The sequence below is a fragment of the Pseudophryne corroboree genome, chromosome 3, assembly GCF_028390025.1.
Source record: "Pseudophryne corroboree isolate aPseCor3 chromosome 3, aPseCor3.hap2, whole genome shotgun sequence".
Lineage (NCBI taxonomy): Eukaryota > Metazoa > Chordata > Amphibia > Anura > Myobatrachidae > Pseudophryne > Pseudophryne corroboree.
Window position 1 is genome coordinate 293,936,336 of NC_086446.1, and position 21,194 is coordinate 293,957,529.

The 21,194-nt window shown below is 47.8% G+C and overlaps 1 protein-coding gene across 3 annotated transcripts in view; it reads right to left on the reverse strand.

Annotated features, from left to right (window-relative positions):
• MTG2 (mitochondrial ribosome associated GTPase 2) overlaps positions 1 to 21,194 on the reverse strand; it is a 69,553-nt gene that overhangs the window by 35,886 nt on the left and 12,473 nt on the right. For all 3 annotated transcript variants that reach the window (XM_063959313.1, XM_063959312.1, XM_063959311.1), the window contains exons 3-5: positions 13,319 to 13,466; positions 6,819 to 6,934; positions 5,358 to 5,576 (exon numbers count right to left, since the gene is read on the reverse strand). In XM_063959313.1, the coding sequence (XP_063815383.1) occupies positions 5,358 to 5,576; positions 6,819 to 6,934; positions 13,319 to 13,466 (483 nt within the window). The remainder of the gene's footprint in view (positions 1 to 5,357; positions 5,577 to 6,818; positions 6,935 to 13,318; positions 13,467 to 21,194) is intronic.

Sequence of the window (21,194 nt, forward strand, 5' to 3'; positions counted from 1 at the left end):
CGTGTTTCAGCTGCCAGGGCAGGGAGGAGAGCGCAGCTACTATGTCTGGCAGCGGCGGGTAGGATCTCAAACCAGCCGCCAGTTCGTGAGCCAATCAGAGCTCGCGGACCGGCAGCCAATCAGGAGCCGCCGCTGCCGGTCCGCAAGCTCCGATTGGCTCACGAACCGGCGGCTGGTTTGAGGTCCTACACGCCGACGCAGCCTGACATAGCCGCGCTCTCCTCCCTGCCTGGCCCCTGACAGCTGAGACGCCGCCACCGGACGGAGCTGCAGCAGCTGTGAGTGGTATGGCACTGTGGGGCATTTGTATATCTGGCACTGTGGGGGCATTTGTGTATCTGGCACTGCACTGGCATATGTGTATCTGGAACTGCACTACTGTGGGCATATGTGTATCACGTCCCATTTTAATTGGCCACACCCATTTTTCAGTACTTCTAAGGGGCATAACTACTGGGGGCAGGGTCATTTTTAAGTTGATAATTTTTGTATGGCCCCCGAAGGATTTTATAAATATCCAAATGGCCCTCGGTAGAAAAAAGGTTCCTCACTCCTGCATTAGACAATGGAGAGAATCTGGTGTGACAAATACTGCACAGCTTGTGCTTACCCATATTATTCACAGTAAGTACAAACACATACACTTACACACAGACAGCTATAATGCAAGCCTGCTTTTCGTACTGTATGTGAGAGGAGACACACAGAGAGGGAGAAATACCAGCACACCCGGAGCTGCACAGCCCCACTGACACTGTCAGCTCTGTAACACAATAACACCAATAATGCAGTCCTAAATAGGCTCAAAATAGTGTACACAAGCGGCTCTCCCCCTTAGCTACCCCCTGTACCAGTTTCCAGCGTCTCTGTGAGGCAGGAAGCGCTGAGTGTGTGCTGCTGCTGGCTGCTGTAAGCAGAGAAAGGCGCCAAAACGCTGCTGGTCCTGCACTGAGGAAGCTCCGACCCCTCCAATTGCGCCAGAGCTATACATATTCTTTATACTGAATCGTGAAAAGATGGTAAGGAAAAATGTGCGCAATTAAAACCAAGAGTGCAGCCTAAATATGCGTGGTACAGTGTACATCCAAAAAAACACTTAAAACAATATATAGAAATAGAAAGGTACGCATACACAAGGCGCTCAGAGGTTAAAATAGTACACCACAATAGGAGCTAAAAAATATATATGTATAATCACCCCACTATTTCCAGAGAGGGCAGACTTGTGATCTAGACTCAAATTTTCTTTTTTCACCTTTCTTAATAGGAATCTAGAAAGACACAATGTGACTACCTCCACATGCCATGTGTTTGAGGTAGGACACAAAGAATAACAAAAAATAGTGCAATAATCCTTTTACAAAGGGGATTCTCTGAATAAATCAATGCACTTACAAACGTATGTTATTAAACAGCATGTGTCATGATCCCACACGGATGAGCGGTTTGCCGTGTGGGATCATGAAACATGCTGTTTAATAACATACGTTTGTTATTCTTTGTGTCCTACCTCAAACACATGGCATGTGGAGGTAGTCACATTGTGTCTTTCTAGATTCCTATTAAGAAAGGTGAAAAAAGAAAATTTGAGTCTAGATCACAAGTCTGCCCTCTCTGGAAATAGTGGGGTGATTATACATATATATTTTTTAGCTCCTATTGTGGTGTACTATTTTAACCTCTGAGCGCCTTGTGTATGCGTACCTTTCTATTTCTATATATTCTTTATACTGGCAAAGTCTCCAATAAGCTTAAAACCTCACACAAGTGCTTAGTTAAGCCTGTTTGAGCCAATGTACTCATGTGGGATCCTAGCGGGACCCCCCAGGGAAGGTCCCGTACGTCGCACCCACGATCAGCTGCACTTTGAACTGGGGACCCCCCTAGCGGGACGCCCGGTGTGTACTCACCACCGATGTCACCTTCAGGCAGCGTTAGGGGTGTGCGGCGTGCTGCAGCTGTGACAGCCAAGGTGCACTGCTCCGCTGAACAAACAGCCCCTCAGGAACGTGGTCCTGCAGCGGGGACGCGGCTCTGCACCTCGCAAAGCCGATGACCGCCCCCCAAACCCCCCCTCCCTATATCTCACAGCGCAGGTATGCTGTTGCCCAGACAACACACCAAAAAAAAAGAAAAAAGATTTAAATTAAATTGAAGAAAACTCTCTGGAGCTGCAGAGATGTGCATCCTCTCCTGAGAGCCACACCCAGTTGAAGAAATTTAAAGTGCACTGGCTCCTTTGGACCCCGTCTATACCCCATCATACTAGTTTCCCCCAATATCCATTATGGATGCTAGAGAAAAAAGGGCTAGATTTATCAAAGCTTTGAGAGAGCTAAAGTACCGACCAATCAGCTTCTGTAATGTTACAAGCTGTCCTTGAAAAATTACACGAGCCGATTGGTCGGCGCTTTATTTCTCCAAGCTTTGAAAAATCTAGCTGAAAGTTTGGTGCATTTTAGTGTAACAAAATTATTACAATTAAAAGCAAACTGTAAAACACATCATTAAAAATGGATACAATCGTAGTCTTGTCTAAGTGCCTAATTCAGACCTGATCGTAGCAGCGAATTTGTTAGTAGATGGGCAAAACCATGTGCACTGCAGGGGGGGGGGGGGGGGGGCAGATATAACATGTGCAGAGAGAGTTAGATCTGGGTGGGTTATTTTGTTTCTGTGCAGGGTAAATACTGGCTATTTTATTTTTACACTACAATTTAGATTTCAGTTTTGACACCCCCCACCCAAATCTAAGTCTCTCTGCACGTTATATCTGCCCCCTCTGCAGTGCACATGGTTTTGCCCATCTGCTAACAAATTTGCAACTACGATCAAGTCTAAATTAGGCCCTAAAGGTCTTGTGAATAATGCTTAGAAATAATGGTACTGGAGCCTCTAACACAAAACTGAGAAATGTGAGTACCGAAAAATAATTCAACACTGTATAGTTACAATCACTCACTTACAAAGCCCTCACCCATTCCTATCCCATTTACATCTCTGACCTCATCTCCTTTCACACTGCCACCCGCTCCTCTAATGAATGCCGCCTCTCCTGCAAACTGATTACTTCCTCCCATTCCCACCTCCAAGATTTTGGACATAGGTCTCCCTACCTCTGGAATTATCTCCGGCTCGTTACCAAATTTCAAACGGGCTCTCAAAACCCACTTCTTGACCAAACCAACAATCTCACAGTCTAACCCCATCTGTGTCACACCCCTGTCTGTCTGTCCCTCCCTTTTATAAAGTAAGCTGACATGAGCAGGGCTTTCTTCCCTCACATGCTTCCCTATTAATACCATCATCTACGCCATGCTCTCCTAAATCGCACCTAACCATTGGTTTCTGCAACCATGCTGCTTATTTGAGTGCCATGACCACTGATGCAGAAAGGTTTATAAACCTTGTAGTTGTTTTGCCTTATCTTTTAATGTAATTCAGTGTTTTCTTGTTTGCTCATGTTTGTATGTACTTTGTTATGTGCTGTGGAACCCCTGTGGTGCCATATAAATAATAGATAAATAATAATAATAATAATAATAGATAAATAATAATAACAAAAACAACAACAACAACAACAACAACAACTAATAAAGATGCAAGGCCACTCTTCCCATGAGCTTAAAGCCTCCATACATACAGCAACATCCTAAGGGCAGCAGAGGTGAAGTTGTAACCTTGCCTAATAGAGCCTCATTCCCCATAGTCTATTTACTAAGCCTGGGAGAGAGAAAGTACCAGCCAATCAGCTCCTAACTGCCATGTTACAGGCTACAAACTGTTAGAAAAATGGCAGTTAAGAGCTGGTTGGTCAGTAGTGTATCTCTCTCTACTTTATCTCTCTACAAGGCTTAGTAAATAAACCCCTAGGAGTGTGAGAGGAGTAACGACAGAAGAGGAGGTGGAAATAAGTATTCTTCCTCTTCTCACAACATCAGTCACTGTGCTTACTCCTGCAGTGAGTGGCCAGTGACCACACCAATGAGGGTAGGGAGGGTGGTAGTGTACAAATGCTGCTTCAGGCTGTAGAACAGCAGTGGCCAAGCCGCGGCTCTGGAGCTGCATGCGGCTCTTTCATCCTCCGCATGCGGCTCGGCTCCCACCTCCCGTTGCCCGGCACACAGTGCACACTGTATCGGCGCCGGCACACTGTTTGTGGCACACAACGGCACCGGCCCATGAGCCAATCAGAGCTTGCGGACCGGCAACTAAGGCTCCTGATTGGCTGCCAGACCGCAAGCTTTGTTTGGCTCAAGGACCAGCACCAAAGATAGATCCCGCTGCCGACGAGGCGCACGCTGCGCTCTCCTCCAGCACTTGAGGGGGTAGGGGGGTCTGCTGTGGGGACACGTGTATCTGGTACTGGGGGCATAACTGGCACTGTGAGGACGTGTATCTGGCACTGGGTGGGGGATGGACATATATGCATCTGGCACTGGGGGGACATATTTTTTTCCTGGCACTGTGGGGCATTTGTGTACCTGGCACTGTGGGGCATTTGTGTACCTGGCACTGTGGGGCATTTGTGGACCTGGCACTGTGGGGACATATGTGGACCTGGCACTGTGGGGACATATGTGGACCTGGCACTGTGGGGACATATGTGGACCTGGCACTGTGGGGACATATGTGGACCTGGCACTGTGGGGACATATGTGGACCTGGCACTGTGGGGACATATGTGGACCTGGCACTGTGGCGACATATGTGGACCTGGCACTGTGGCGACATATGTGGACCTGGCACTGTGGCGACATATGTGGACCCGGCACTGTGGGGACATATGTGGACCTGGCACTGAGGGGCATATGTGTACCTGGCACTGAGGGGCATATGTGTACCTGGCACTGTGGAGGCACCCATTTTTTGGCATTTTTATATGTATGTGGCACAGTACTGAGGCATTAGAAGTATGTGGCACTGTACAACATAACTAAAAACGGGGTTATGACACAAGGTCATACTCCTACAAACATCATACGGAAAGGTGCGCGCACAAAAATGGGGTGTGGCTTTGTGACATCTAGGCCACGCCCCCATTTTTGCACACGCGCCTTTGGCGCATGCATGGTAGTGGCTCTTACCCTTTTCGACAGATCTATTATGGCTCTTTGCCTCTGACTGGTTGGCCACCCCTGCTGTAGAAGGTGGGCAAATTCTTTTATGTGGAGGAGGACAATATACACAAATAATTAAAATGTTATTTATCATGCAACACACCGTATCATATAAATCTGATTCCTGCATATAAGCGAGCAACCTATTTAAATAAATATTTTTTTTTTAAATAAAACAAGTTCACAGTATGACAGTAATTCCGCAACAAGGAACGTATGAGGTATGTTAGTGCTCACCATGCCAGCATGTGCCATGGTTTTCAGTTCCAGCTGCAGGCACCGCTCTTCCCCATGATCGCCCGGTGTTGCTGTCATAGGTGCTCTATTCTCGTTGCTGAGGAAAAATCTGTTTCCTTTTCCACCGGAGCCTCCATGAGCAGCTACAAACTCTTCCCCTGGTGTGGACAGATCCACAAGGACCACTCCATCCTCTTTCACTAGTGTTCCAATAGGAACCTGACAATGTACACCAACAACTTGTCATTACTAGCATGCCACATCACATGTCATTACAGCAACTTATGCCATGAAGATACAATTTTCTGCCATCATTCAAATAATGAATATAGTTCTTCAATTCAATCTACTACTGTCATTATGCTCCAATACAGCAGAACTGAGATGCCCCATCTTACTGGGGAGAGAAGGTAGACTCCACACATTTCTATATAACGTTGACTTTTAAGCAGGACATTACATCACATGCAGAATGGACAAAATAATATCCTTCAAGTACAAAACCTCACAGTACTACAAAAAAAAGTTAATCAACATCTAGTATTTATACTAAGCAAATAAGACATGTTCTGTATCAACAGGGATAAAATAAACAGGGTGACAGCCTGGGAATAGGGCAGGAAGGACACAATTTGGAGTAAAGGTCAAAGAATACATTTATTATTTATTCATTAACAGTTTCTTATATAGCGCAGTACATTCCGTTGTGCTTTACAACACATGCAATCTGCACAACATTCAAAGCTAGATACATCAGTGTAATATAAATAGTGACATCATTTGAGGGCGCTTGCAAGGGACATGGAGAACAAAGGCAAATTTTATTGAATTTAATATTAATATGTTTTGTAAGTGTCAACCAGAGAAAGAGGACCTAGACAATTAAAGCCAACTAGAAATATATCACAAGAACCACAGATTCAATAATGCAGAGCCATTGCCATTCACCATGTTAAAGGAAGTCCCTTCACTTCACAGGTTACTTTAGTAATTGCAATGTAAAATACAGAGCGCTTGAAATTTGTATTAAACTCAGATTAGTGGGAGATCAGTTTAGTTGATTTTTAAAGATTATGGAACAAGCATACCTTCACAATAAGTCCAAAGCTCTGACTTACAAGAGGCCCATATGCAAAAGTTGGCAGCTTACTACATACACAACTGCAGTCAATGGCCAAGTGGATTTTCCATTCAGCACCATCAAAATTATACTGATCAGTTTTGATTAGGCACAGAAAATGTTTCTTGTACATACAGCCCTGTTGGGCTATTTTGGCAAATAATCACTTGGCTGACCATATTACTGTGGCTAGCATATTTAAGTTTGTGTGTGCCTTCTGTAAACAACTTTCGTAAAATGCGTGGGTCCTTTTAAGCACAATCGAACTTGGAAATTTCTACGGCACAGACACACTAATTACACCCCTACATGGTCTTCCAAACATCTCAGAAATTCCTCACCTTAATGTAGAGGGTCTCTCCATTTTTTCCATAACAATTTTTGCTACGTCCACGCTCACCTTCTGCTCCCTGGTACACAGGACTAACAGCGGAGAAAGACTTTACACAAGGATCCACTGGAGATAAACAGAGGATAAATTCTTCCCAGGCTCACTGAACACGTTTCAACTCAATTAAATGAATATATGTTAAAAAATTATCATTTTTTTCTCAACGATTTCTTATTGATTAATCGATCAACAATACTCACATGTTGAAACCACCCCCACACACTACAATTGTATGCATTTTCATCAATGTAATTCATAAACAGCATTTTCATTAATTAACACTTAACACAGGAGTAACGTACATGGGATTTGTAAAACAGTGCTCTCGTTTTAATACATGTGGCCCTATTTATAGTCATAATGAATAAGTGCAAAAATAATTTGCATATATGAATATCACTTTGCCACTTAGCCTGTGATTGGCTAAGCGGAAAAATAAGATTTTACTTACCGGTAAATCTATTTCTCGTAGTCCGTAGTGGATGCTGGGGACTCCGTAAGGACCATGGGGAATAGACGGGCTCCGCAGGAGACAGGGCACTTTAAGAAAGAATTAGGACTACTGGTGTGCACTGGCTCCTCCATCTATGCCCCTCCTCCAGACCTCAGTTAAGGAAACTGTGCCCCGAAGAGCTGACAGTACAAGGAAAGGATTTTGGAATCCAGGGTAAGACTCATACCAGCCACACCAATCACACCGTATAACTCGTGATAAACTTACCCAGTTAACAGTATGAACAACAACAGAGCATCAGACAAACCTGATGCAACCATAACATAACCCTTATTTAAGCAATAACTATATACAAGTATTGCAGAAGAAGTCCGCACTTGGGACGGGCGCCCAGCATCCACTACGGACTACGAGAAATAGATTTATCGGTAAGTAAAATCTTATTTTCTCTAACGTCCTAGTGGATGCTGGGGACTCTGTAAGGACCATGGGGATTATACCAAAGCACCCAAACGGGCGGGAGAGTGCGGATGACTCTGCAGCACTGAATGAGCAAACTCAAGTTCCTCCTCAGCCAGGGTATCAAACTTGTAGAACTTTGCAAAGGTGTTTGAACCCGACCAAGTAGCTGCTCGGCAAAGCTGTAATGCCGAGACCCCTCGGGCAGCCGCCCAAGAAGAGCCCACCTTCCTTGTGGAATGGGCTTTTACTGATTTTGGATGCGGCAATCCAGCCGCAGAATGAGCCTGCTGAATCGTGTTACAGATCCAGCAAGCAACAGTTTGCTTTGAAGCAGGAGCACCCAGCTTGTTGGATGCATACAGGGTAAACAGCGAGTCAATTTTCCTGACTCCAGCAGTTCTGGCTACATAAATCTTCAAAGCCCTGACTACATCTAGTAACTTGGAATCCTCCAAGTCACGAGTAGCCGCAGGCACCACAATAGGTTGGTTCAAATGAAAGGATGACACCACCTTCGGCAGAAATTGCGGACGAGTCCGTAACTCTGCCCTGTCCATATGGAAAACCAGATAGGGGCTTTTACATGACAAAGCCGCCAATTCAGACACACGCCTAGCCGAAGCTAAGGCCAATAGCATGACCACTTTCCACGTGAGATATTTTAACTCCACGGCCTTAAGTGGCTCAAACCAGTGAGATTTCAGGAAACTCAACACCACGTTAAGATCCCAAGGTGCCACTGGTGGCACAAAAGGGGGCTGAATAAGCAGCACTCCCTTTACAAACGTCTGAACTTCAGGAAGAGAAGCCAGTTCCTTTTGAAAAAAAATGGATAGGGCCGAAATCTGGACCTTAATGGACCCCAATTTTAAGCCCATAGTCACTTCCGCCTGTAGGAAGTGAAGGAAACGGCCCAGTTGGAATTCCTCTGTAGGGGCCTTCCTGGCCTCACACCAAGCAACATATTTTCGCCATATACGGTGATAATGTTTTGCTGTCACGTCCTTCCTAGCCTTTATCAGCGTAGGAATAACCTCATCCGGAATGCCTTTTTCCGCTAGGATCCGGCGTTCAACCGCCATGCCGTCAAAACGCAGCCGCGGTAAGTCTTGGAACAGACAGGGCCCCTGTTGCAACAGATCCTGTCTGAGAGGCAGAGGCCATGGGTCCTCTGTGAGCATTTCTAGCAGTTCCGGATACCAAGCCCTTCTTGGCCAATCCGGAACAATGAGTATTGTTCTCACTCCTCTTTTTCTTACGATTCTCAGCACCTTGTGTATGAGAGGAAGAGGAGGAAACACATAAACCGACTGGAACACCCACAGTGTCACTAGTGCGTCCACAGCTATCGCCTGAGGGTCTCTTGACCTGGCGCAATACCTTTGTAGCTTTTTGTTGAGGCGGGATGCCATCATGTCCACCTGTGGCAGTTCCCATCGATTTGTAATCTGTGTGAAGACTTCTTGATGAAGTCCCCACTCTCCCGGGTGGAGGTCGTGCCTGCTGAGGAAGTCTGCTTCCCAGTTGTCCACTCCCGGAATGAACACTGCTGACAGTGCTTGCACGTGATTCTCCGCCCAGCAAAGAATTCTGGTGGCTTCTGCCATTGTCACCCTGCTTCTTGTGCCGCCCTGGTGGTTTACATGAGCCACTGCGGTGATGTTGTCTGACTGAATCAGCACCGGTTGGTTGCAAAGCAGAGGCTCCGCTTGACTCAGGGCGTTGTATATGGCCCTTAGTTCCAGGATATTGATGTGCAGACAAGTCTCTTGACTTGACCACAGCCCCTGGAAGTTTCTTCCCTGAGTGACTGCCCCCCACCCTCGGAGGCTTGCATCCGTGGTCACCAAGACCCAGTCCTGTATGCCGAACCTGCAGCCCTCGAGAAGGTGAGCACTCTGCAGCCACCACAGAAGAGACACCCTGGCCCTGGGGGATAGGGTGATCAGCCGATGCATCTGAAGATGCGATCCGGACCACTTGTCCAACAGATCCCACTGAAAGGTCCTCACATGGAACCTGCCGAAGGGAATGGCTTCGTATGATGCCACCATCTTTCCCAGGACTCGCGTGCATAGATGCACCGACACCTGTTTTGGTTTTAAGAGGTCTCTGACCAGAGTCACGAGCTCCTGGGCCTTCTCCTCCGGGAGAAACACCTTCTTCTGGTCTGTGTCCAAAATCATGCCCAGGAAGGGCAGACTCGTCGTAGGAATCAGCTGCGACTTTGGAATATTCAGAATCCAGCCGTGCTGTTGTAACACCTCCCGAGAGTGTGCTACGCTGATCAGCAACTGCTCTCTGGACCTCGCCTTTATGAGGAGATCGTCCCAGTATGGGATAATTGTAACTCCTTGCTTTCACAGAAGCCCCATCATTTCTGCCATTACCTTGGTAAATATTCTCGGTGCCGTGGACAGACCAAACGGCAACGTCTGGAATTGGTAATGACAGTCCTGTACCACAAATCTGAGGTACGCCTGATGAGGTGGATAAATGGGGACATGCAGGTAAGCATCCTTTATGTCCAGAGACACCATAAAATCCCCCTCTTCCAGGCTTGCAATGACTGCCCTGAGCGATTCCATCTTGAACTTGAACCTTTTCAGGTAAATGTTCAGGGATTTTAAATTCAATATGGGTCTGACCGAACCGTCCGGTTTCGGAACCACAAACATTGTGGAATAGTAACCCCTTCCCTGTTGAGGGAGGGGAACCTTTACCACCACCTGTTGGAGATAAAATTTGTGAATTGCCGCTAACACTACTTCCCTTTCTATGGGGGAAGCTGGCAGGGCCGATTTGAGGTAACGGTGAGGGGGCATCACTTCGAATTCCAGCTTGTATCCCTGAGACACAATCTGTATAGCCCAGGGATCCACCCGTGAGCGAACCCACTGGTGGCTGAAATTTCGGAGACGCGCCCCCACCGCTCCTGGCTCCACCTGTGGAGCCCCAGCGTCATGCGGTGGATTTAGTGGAAGCCGGGGAGGACTTCTGTTCCTGGGAACTAGCTGTATTGTGCAGCTTCTTACCTCTACCCCTGCCTCTGGCAAGAAAGGATGCACCTCTGACTTTCTTTCCTCTTTGTGATCGAAAGGACTGCATTTGGTAATACGGTGCTTTCTTAGGTTGTGAGGGAATATATGGCAAAAAATTTGACTTCCCAGCCGTAGCTGTGGAAACTAGGTCCGAGAGACCGTCCCCAAACAATTCCTCACCCTTATAAGGTAAAACCTCCATGTGCTTTTTTGAGTCGGCATCACCTGTCCATTGCCGAGTCCACAGGACCCTTCTGGCAGACATTGACATTGCATTTATTCTAGAGCCCAGTAGGCAAATGTCTCTCTGGGCATCCCTCATGTATAGGACAGCGTCTTTTATATGCCCCAGGGTCAGCAATATAGTATCCTTGTCCAAGGTATCAAGCTCCTCAGACAGAGTATCTGTCTATGCTGCTACAGCACTACACATCCAGGCCGACGCAATTGCCGGCCTTAGTAGGGTACCTGAATGTGTATAAACGGACTTCAGGATACCTTCCTGCTTTCTATCCGCAGGATCTTTTAGGGTGGCCGTATCCTGTGATGGCAGGGCTACCTTCTTAGATAAGCGTGTCAAAGCTTTGTCTACCCTAGGGGAGGATTCCCAGCGTAACCTGTCCGTTGGCTGCAAAGGATACGCCATAAGTAACCGTTTGGAAATCTGCATTTTCCTATCAGGAGAATCCCAAGCTTTTTCACATAACTCATTTAACTCATGTGAAGGGGGAAAAGTCACTTCTTGCCTTTTCTCCCCAAACATATAAACCCTCTTGGCAGGGACAGGGTTTTCCTCTGAGATGTGCAATACATCCTTCATTGCTATAATCATGTAGCGGATGGCTTTAGCCATTTTAGGCTGCAACTTTGCATTATCGCCATCGACACTGGAGTCAGAATCCGTGTCGATATCTGTGTCAACAATTTGGGATAGTGGGCGCTTCTGAGACCCTGACGGCCTCTGCGCTGTAGGATCAGGCATGGGTTGGGACCCTGACTGTCCCAAGGCATCAGCTTTATCCAACCTTTTATGCAAAGAGTTTACATTATCGTTTAACACCTTCCACATATCCATCCAATCAGGTGTCGGCGCCGTCGGCGGAGACACCACATTCATCTGCACCTGCTCTGCTTCCACATAGCCTTCCTCGTCAAACATGTCGACACAAGCGTACCGACACACCACACACACAGGGGATGCTCTATTTGAGGACAGAACCCCCACAAGGCCTTTTGGAGAGACAGAGAGAGAGTATGCCAGCACACACCCCAGCGCTATATGATCCAGGAATTACACAGTAACTTAGTGTTTACCCAGTAGCTGCTGTATATACTGATATTGCGCTAAATTTATGTGCCCCCCCTCTCTTTTTACCCTCTTTCTACCGTGAATCTGCAGGGGAGAGCCTGGGGAGCTTCCTCTCAGCGGAGCTGTGGAGAGAAAATGGCGCTGGTGACTGCTGAGGAAGAAGCCCCGCCCCCTCAGCGGCAGGCTTCTGTCCCGCGATTTTGTGTAAAATAATGGCGGGGGCTCAAGCATATATACAGTGCCCAACTGTATATATGCTCTATTATGCCAAGAGGTACTTAATTGCTGCCCAGGGCGCCCCCCCCTGCGCCCTACAGTGACCGGAGTGTGTGGGTTTGATGTGGGAGCAATGGCGTACAGCTGCAGTGCTGTGCGCTACCTCATATGAAGACTGGAGTCTTCTGCCGCCACTTTTGACGTCTTCTTGCTTCACACGCCGGCTTCTGGCTCTGCGAGGGGGGCGGCGGCGCGGCTCCGGGATCGAAAGACCAAGGGTGCATTCCTGTGTTCGATCCCTCTGGAGCTAATGGTGTCCAGTAGCCTAAGAAGCACGACTTATCCGCAGTTAGTAGGTCTGCTTCTCTCCCCTCAGTCCCACGTAGCAGAGAGCCTGTTGCCAGCAGATCTCTGAAAATAAAAAATCCTAACAAAATACTTTCTTATTAGCAAGCTCAGGAGAGCTCACTAAAGTGCACCCAGCTCTGTCCGGGCACAGATTCTAACTGAGGTCTGGAGGAGGGGCATAGAGGGAGGAGCCAGTGCACACCAGTAGTCCTAATTCTTTCTTAAAGTGCCCTGTCTCCTGCAGAGCCCGTCTATTCCCCATGGTCCTTACGGAGTCCCCAGCATCCACTTGGACGTTAGAGAAAATATATTTTTCTAAAGAATTATATAGTTCCCATAACTCTAAAAGTACATAATATAATGTGCCCCTAATGTTTCATGTTATTTCCTTTCATCTTCCCCCTTGATGCTAGACATGCCGACTCTCTGGCAAGTCTTGGGGGAGGGGTGGTGATGCTATTGCCATGGTCATACGCCATCCCTTACACGCATGGTGCTGCATATGTGAGACCACGTCCACAAATTTTTCAGGGACAATTTTCATTCCCAATCCGCCCTGGTCACGCTTCCCACCGCTTCGAGTTCCAGCAAATTAATCCTCTGTTCCCAAGTTCCACTACCTTTGAAAATCACACTGCCTCCATTTCCACCATCTCCCCCATCTGGTCCTCCAAACTCCTTCCGTGGTTCACTGAGGAAACAGCAGGCGCCATTTCCACCAGCTCCTCCCACTATGCGGACTTTGCGGTGATCAACAAAATAACGTTTCTGAAAAAACATAAGGACATTTTACAAACAAGGTCTACAAGCAACATTTTCCTTCCCTCTACAAGTCAGAAAAATATTCTTCTTAAAATTTCTAATTTAAACAAAACTTATTTGAGTGTTGAGCTATGCCACCGCCAGTTTCTTAAACTGTGAAGATGGACTGAGTTATTCTGTGGATTATGTTATGGAAATATTTAAAGCTTGTAATGCAACATGAAAAAGAAAAATCATCACTGTGATAAATTAGATGGAAAAGAATAATATCCATAACTTACACCAGTAGTTGCCAAACTTTTTTGAATCACTGTGCCCTAGAGTATCAGTATTTATTCGAAGGCACCCCTAGGTGAAAAGTATCTTATTGAGAAATTCAGAAAAAAATAAGATTTTACTTACCGGTAAATCTATTTCTCGTAGTCCGTAGTGGATGCTGGGGACTCCGTAAGGACCATGGGGAATAGCGGGCTCCGCAGGAGACTGGGCACTCTAAAGAAAGATTTAGTACTATCTGGTGTGCACTGGCTCCTCCCTCTATGCCCCTCCTCCAGACCTCAGTTAAGGAAACTGTGCCCGGAAGAGCAGACATTATAAGGAAAGGATTTTGGAATCTCGGGTAAGACTCATACCAGCCACACCAATCACACCGTATAACTTGTGATACACTTATCCAGTCAACAGTATGAACAACAACAGGGCATCAACAATGGATGCCAACATAACATAACCCATTATTAAGCAATAACTATGTACACGTATTGCAGAAAGTCCGCACTTGGGACGGGCGCCCAGCATCCACTACGGACTACGAGAAATAGATTTACCGGTAAGTAAAATCTTATTTTCGGACGTCCTAGTGGATGCTGGGGACTCCGTAAGGACCATGGGGATTATACCAAAGCTCCCAAACGGGCGGGAGAGTGCGGATGACTCTGTAGCACCGAATGGGCAAACTCAAGGTCCTCCTCAGCCAGGGTATCAAACTTGTAGAATTTTGCAAATGTGTTTGAACCCGACCAAGTAGCAGCTCGGCAAAGCTGTAATGCCGAGACCCCTCGGGCAGCCGCCCAAGAAGAGCCCACCTTCATAATGGAGTAGGCTTTCACTGATTTTGGATGCGGCAATCCGGACGCAGAATGAGCCTGCTGAATCGTGTTACAGATCCAGCGGGCAACGGTTTGCTTTGAAGCAGGAGCACCAAACTTGTTGGGGGTATATAGGATAAACAGCGAGTCAGTTTTCCGGACTCCAGCCGTTCGGGCTACATAAATCTTCAAAGCCCTGACTACATCTAGTAACCTGGAATCCTCCAAGTCACGAGTAGCCGCAGGCACTACAATAGGTTGGTTCAAATGAAAAGATGACACCACCTTTGGCAGAAATTGAGGACGAGTCCGCAATTCTGCCCTGTCCATATGAAAAACCAGATAGGGGCTTTTACATGACAAAGCCGCCAATTCTGACACACGCCTAGCCGAAGCTAATGCCAATAGCATGACCACCTTCCACGTGAGATACTTTAGCTCCACGGTCTTAAGTGGTTCAAACCAGTGGGATTTTAGGAAACCCAACACCACGTTGAGATCCCAAGGTGCTACTGGTGGCACAAAAGGGGGCTGAATATGCAGCACTCCCTTAACAAACGTCTGAACTTCAGGAAGAGACGCCAGTTCCTTTTGAAAGAAAATGGATAGGGCCGAAATCTGGACCTTTATGGATCCCAACTTCAAGCCCATAGTCACTCCAGACTGTAGAAAGTGCAGAAACCTGCCCAGCTGGAATTCCTCTGTAGGGGCCTTCCTGGCCTCACACCAAGCAACATATTTCCGCCATATGCGGTGATAATGCTTTGCTGTCACGTCCTTCCTAGCCTTCATCAGCGTAGGAATAACTTCCTCTGGAATGCCTTTTTCCGCTAGGATCCGGCGTTCAACCGCCATGCCGTCAAACGCAGCCGCGGTAAGTCTTGGAACAGGCAGGGCCCCTGTCGCAACAGGTCCTGTCTGAGAGGCAGAGGCCACGGGTCCTCTGTGAGCATTTCTTGCAATTCCGGGTACCAAGGTCTTCTTGGCCAATCCAGAACAATGAGTATTGTTCTCACTCCTCTTCTTCTTCTTACGATTCTCAGTACCTTGGGTATGAGAGGAAGAGGAGGGAACACATAGACCGACTGGAACACCCACGGTGTTACCAGGGCGTCCACAGCTATCGCCTGAGGGTCTCTTGACCTGGCGCAATACCGTTGCAGCTTTTTGTTGAGATGGGACGCCATCATGTCTACCTGTGGCAGTTCCCATCGATTTGTAATCTGAATGAAGACTTCTTGATGAAGTCCCCACTCTCCCGGGTGGAGGTCGTGTCTGCTGAGGAAGTCTGCTTCCCAGTTGTCCACTCCCGGAATGAACACTGCTGACAGTGCTTGTACGTGATTCTCCGCCCACCGAAGAATCCTGGTGGCTTCCGCCATCGCGACTCTGCTTCTTGTGCCGCCCTGGCAGTTTACATGAGCCACCGCGGTGATGTTGTCTGACTGAATCAGCACCGGTTGGTTGCGAAGCAGGGGCTCCGCTTGACTCAGGGCGTTGAATATGGCCCTTAGTTCCAGGATATTTATGTGCAGACAAGTTTCCTGACTTGACCACAACCCTTGGAAGTTTCTTCCCTGAGTGACTGCCCCCCACCCTCGGAGGCTCGCATCCGTGGTCACCAGGACCCAGTCCTGTATGCCGAATCTGCGGCCCTCAAGAAGGTGAGCACTCTGTAGCCACCACAGAAGAGACACCCTGGCCCTGGGGGACAGGGTGATCAGCCGATGCATCTGAAGATGCGATCCGGACCATTTGTCCAACAGATCCCATTGAAAGATCCTCGCATGGAACCTGCCGAAGGGAATGGCTTCGTACGATGCTATCATCTTTCCCAGGACTCGCGTACAGTGATGCACCGACACCTGTTTCGGTTTTAAGAGGTCTCTGACTAGAGTCACAAGCTCTTGAGCCTTCTCCGTCGGGAGAAACACCTTCTTCTGGTCTGTGTCCAGAATCATACCCAGAAAGGGCAGACGCATCGTAGGAATCAGCTGCGACTTTGGGATATTCAGAATCCATCCATGCTGTTGCAACACTTCCTGTGAGTGCGCTACGCTGATCTGCAACTGCTCCCTCGATCTCGCCTTTATGAGGAGATCGTCCAAGTATGGGATAACTGTGACTCCTTGCTTTCCCAGGATCACCATCATTTCTGCCATTACCTTGGTAAATATTCTCGGTGCCGTGGACAGACCAAACGGCAACGTCTGGAATTGGTAATGACAGTCCTGTACCACAAATCTGAGGTACTCCTGATGAGGCGGATAAATGGGGACATGCAAGTAAGCATCCTTGATGTCCAGAGACACCATAAAATCCCCCTCTTCCAGGCTTGCAATGACCGCTCTGAGCGATTCCATTTTGAACTTGAATCTTTTCAGATAAATGTTCAGGGACTTTAAATTTAATATAGGTCGGACCGAACCGTCCGGTTTCGGTACCACAAACATTGTGGAATAGTATCCCTTCCCCTGTTGAGGAAGGGGAACCTTTACCACCACCTGCTGGAGAAATAGCTTGTGAATTGCCGCTACCACTACTTCCTTTTCTATGGAGGAAGCTGGCAGGGCCGATTTTAGGTAACGTTGAGAGGGCATCACCTCGAATTCCAGCTTGTATCCCTGAGACACAATCTGTATAGCCCAGGGATCCACCTGTGAGCGAACACACTGGTGGCTGAAATGTCGGAGATGCGCCCCCACCGCTCCTGGCTCCACTCGTGGAGCCCCAGCGTCATGCGGTGGATTTAGTGGAAGCCGGGGAGGACTTCTGTTCCTGGGAACTAGCTGTAAGGTGCAGTTTTTTTCCTCTGCCCCTGCCTCTAGCAAGAAAGGAGGCACCTCTGACCTTCTTGTTTCTTTGTGCGCGAAAGGACTGCATTTGGTAATACGGTGCTTTCTTCGGTTGTGAGGGAATATATTGCAAAAAGTTTGACTTCCCAGCAGTAGCTGTGGAAACCAGGTCCGAGAGACCGTCCCCAAACAATTCCTCACCCTTGTAAGGTAACACCTCCATGTGTTTTCTGGAGTCGGCATCACCTGTCCACTGCCGAGTCCACAGGACCCTCCTGGCAGAAATTGACATTGCATTAATTCTAGAGCCCAGTAGGCAAATGTCCCTCTGGGCATCCCTCATATATAGGACAGTGTCTTTTATATGCCCCATTGTCAGCATAATGGTATCCCTGTCTAAGGTATCCATTTCCTCAGACAGATTATCTGTCCACGCTGCTACAGCACTACACATCCACGCCGACGCAATTGCCGGCCTCAGTAGAGTCCCTGAATGTGTATAAACAGATTTCAGGATACTTTCCTGCTTTCTATCTGCAGGATCCTTTAGGGTGGCCGTATCCTGCGACGGCAGGGCCACCTTCTTAGATAAGCGTGTGAGAGCTTTATCTACCCTAGGGGAGGATTCCCAGCGCACCCTGTCCTCTGGCGGGAAAGGGTACGCCATAAGTAACCTTTTGGAAATCAGGACTTTCTTATCTGGGGAATCCCACGCTCTTTCACATAATTCATTTAACTCATGTGAAGGGGGAAAAGTCACCTCTTGCTTTTTCTCCCCATACATATAAACCCTCTTGTCAGGGACAGGGTTCACCTCTGATATGTGTAAAATATCCTTCATCGCTATAATCATGTAACGTATAGCTTTTGTCATTTTTGGTTGCAATCTTGCATCATCGTCATCGACACTGGAGTCAGAATCCGTGTCGACATCTGTGTCAACCATTTTGGATAGTGGGCGCTTTTGAGACCCTGAGGGCCTCTGCGCTGTAGGATCAGGCATGGGTTGAGACCCTGACTGGCCCGAGGTATCAGCTTTATCCAACCTTTTATGTAAGGAGTTTACATTATCATTTAACACCTTCCACATATCCATCCAATCAGGTGTCTGCACCGTCGGCGGCGACACGTCAGTCAACTGCACTTGCTCCGCCTCCACATAGCCCTCTTCGTCAAACATGTCGACACACGCGTACCGACACACCACACACACAGGGGAAGCTCTAAATGAGGACAGGAACCCCACAAGGCCTTTTGGAGAGACAGAGAGAGAGTCTGCCAGCACACACCCCAGCGCTATATAACCCAGGGATTACACAGTAACTTAGTGTTTACCCAGTAGCTGCTGTATTATGATTTATGCGCCTAAATTCATGTGCCCCCCCTCTCTTTTTTACCCTTCTACCGTGATTCTGCAGGGGAGAGCCTGGGGAGCTTCCTCTCAGCGGAGCTGTGGAAGGAAAATGGCGCTGGTGAGTGCTGAGGAAGTAGGCCCTGCCCCCTCAGCGGCGGGCTTCTGTCCCGCGATTTTTAGTAAAAATAAGAATTTACTTACCGATAATTCTATTTCTCGTAGTCCGTAGTGGATGCTGGGCACTCCGTCAGGACCATGGGGATTAGCGGCTCCGCAGGAGACAGGGCACAAAAATAAAGCTTTAGGATCAGGTGGTGTGCACTGGCTCCTCCCCCTATGACCCTCCTCCAAGCCTCAGTTAGGATACTGTGCCCGGACGAGCGTACACAATAAGGAAGGATCTTGAATCCCGGGTAAGACTCATACCAGCCACACCAATCACACCGTACAACTTGTGATCTGAACCCAGTTAACAGTATGACAAAACGTAGGAGCCTCTGAACAGACGGCTCACAACAATAACAACCCGATTTTTTTGTAACAATAACTATGTACAAGTATTGCAGACAATCCGCACTTGGGATGGGCGCCCAGCATCCACTACGGACTACGAGAAATAGAATTATCGGTAAGTAAATTCTTATTTTCTCTAACGTCCTAAGTGGATGCTGGGGACTCCGTCAGGACCATGGGGATTATACCAAAGCTCCCAAACGGGCGGGAGAGTGCGGATGACCCTGCAGCACCGAATGAGAGACTCCATGTCCTCCTCAGCCAGAGTATCAAATTTGTAGAATTTAGCAAACGTGTTTGCCCCTGACCAAGTAAATGCTCAGCAAAGTTGTAAAGCCGAGACCCCTCAGGCAGTCGCCCAAGATGAGCCCACTTCCTTGTGGAATGGGCTTTTTCTGATTTTGTCTGTGGCAGGCCTGCCACAGAATGTGCAAGCTGAATTGTACTACAAATCCAGCGAGCAATCGCTGTTTAGAAGCAGGAGCACCCATCTTGTTGGGTGCATACAGGCTAAACAGCGAGTCAGATTTTCTGACTCCAGTCGTCCTGGAAACATATATTTTCAGGGCCCTGACAACGTCAAGTAACTTGGAGTCCTCCAAGTCCCTAGTAGCCGCAGGTACCACAATAGGTTTGTTCATGTGAAAAACAGAAAACACCTTAAGGAGAAATTGAGGACGAGTCCTCAATTCTGCCCTGTCAGAATGAAAAATTAAGTAAGGGCTTTTATATGATAAAGCCGCCCATTCTGACACACGCCTGGCTGAAGCCAGGGCTAATAGAATCTTCACCTTCCATGTGAAATATTTTAAGTCCACAGTGGTGAGTGGATCAAACCAATGTGACTTTAGGAAACTCAAACAACATTGAGATCCCAAGGTGCCACTGGGGGCACAAAAGGAGGCTGTATATGCAGTACCCCTTTTACAAACGTCTGAACTTCAGGCACTGAAGCCAGTTCTTCTGGAAGAAATTCGACAGGGTCAAAATTTGAACCTTAATGGACCCTAATTTTAGGCCCATAGACAGTCCTGTTTTCAGGAAATGTAGGAAACGACCCAGTTGGAATTCCTCTGTAGGGACCTTCTTGGCCTCACACCACGCAACATATTTTCGCCAATTGCGGTGAAAATGTTTTGCGGTTACATCCTTCCTGGCTTCGACCAGGGTAGGGATGACTTCATCTGGAATGCCCTTTCAGGATCCGGCGTTCAACTGCCAAGCCGTCAAACGCAGCCGTGGTAAGTCTTGGAACAGACAAAGCCCCTGCTGGAGCAGGTCCTTTCTTAAAGGTAGAGGCCACGGTTCTTCCGTGAGAATCTCTTGAAATTCCGGGTACCAAGTCCTTCTTGACCCATCCGGAACCACGAGTATCGTTCTTACTCATCTCCTTCTTATGATTCTCAGTACTTTTGGTACGAGATGCATAGGAGGGAACACATACCATGACTGGTACACCCACAGTGTTACCAGAGCGTCCACCGCTATTGCCTGAGGGTCCCTTGACCTGGCGCAATATCTTGTTCAGGCGGGACGCCATCATGTCCACCTTTGGTTTTTCCCAACGGTTTACAATCATGTGGAAGACTTCCCGCTGAAGTCCCCACTCTCCCGGGTGGAGGTTATGCTGAGGAAGTCTGCTTCCCAGTTTTCCACTCCCGGAATTAACACTGCTGAGAGTGTTATCACATGATTTTTCGCCCAGCGAAGAATCCTTGCAGTTTCTGCCATTTTCCTCCTGCTTCTTGTGCCGCCCTTTTTCGTGGGCGACTGCCGTGATGTTGTCCCACTGGATCAATACCGGCTGACCTTGAAGCAGAGGTCTTGCTAAGCTTAGAGCCTTGTAAATTGCCCTTAGCTCCAGTATATTTATGTGGAGAGAAGTCTCCAGACTTGATCACACTCCCTGGAAATTTTTTCCTTGTGTGACTGCTCCCCAGCCACTCAGGCTGGCATCCGTGGTCACCAGGACCCAGTCCTGAAT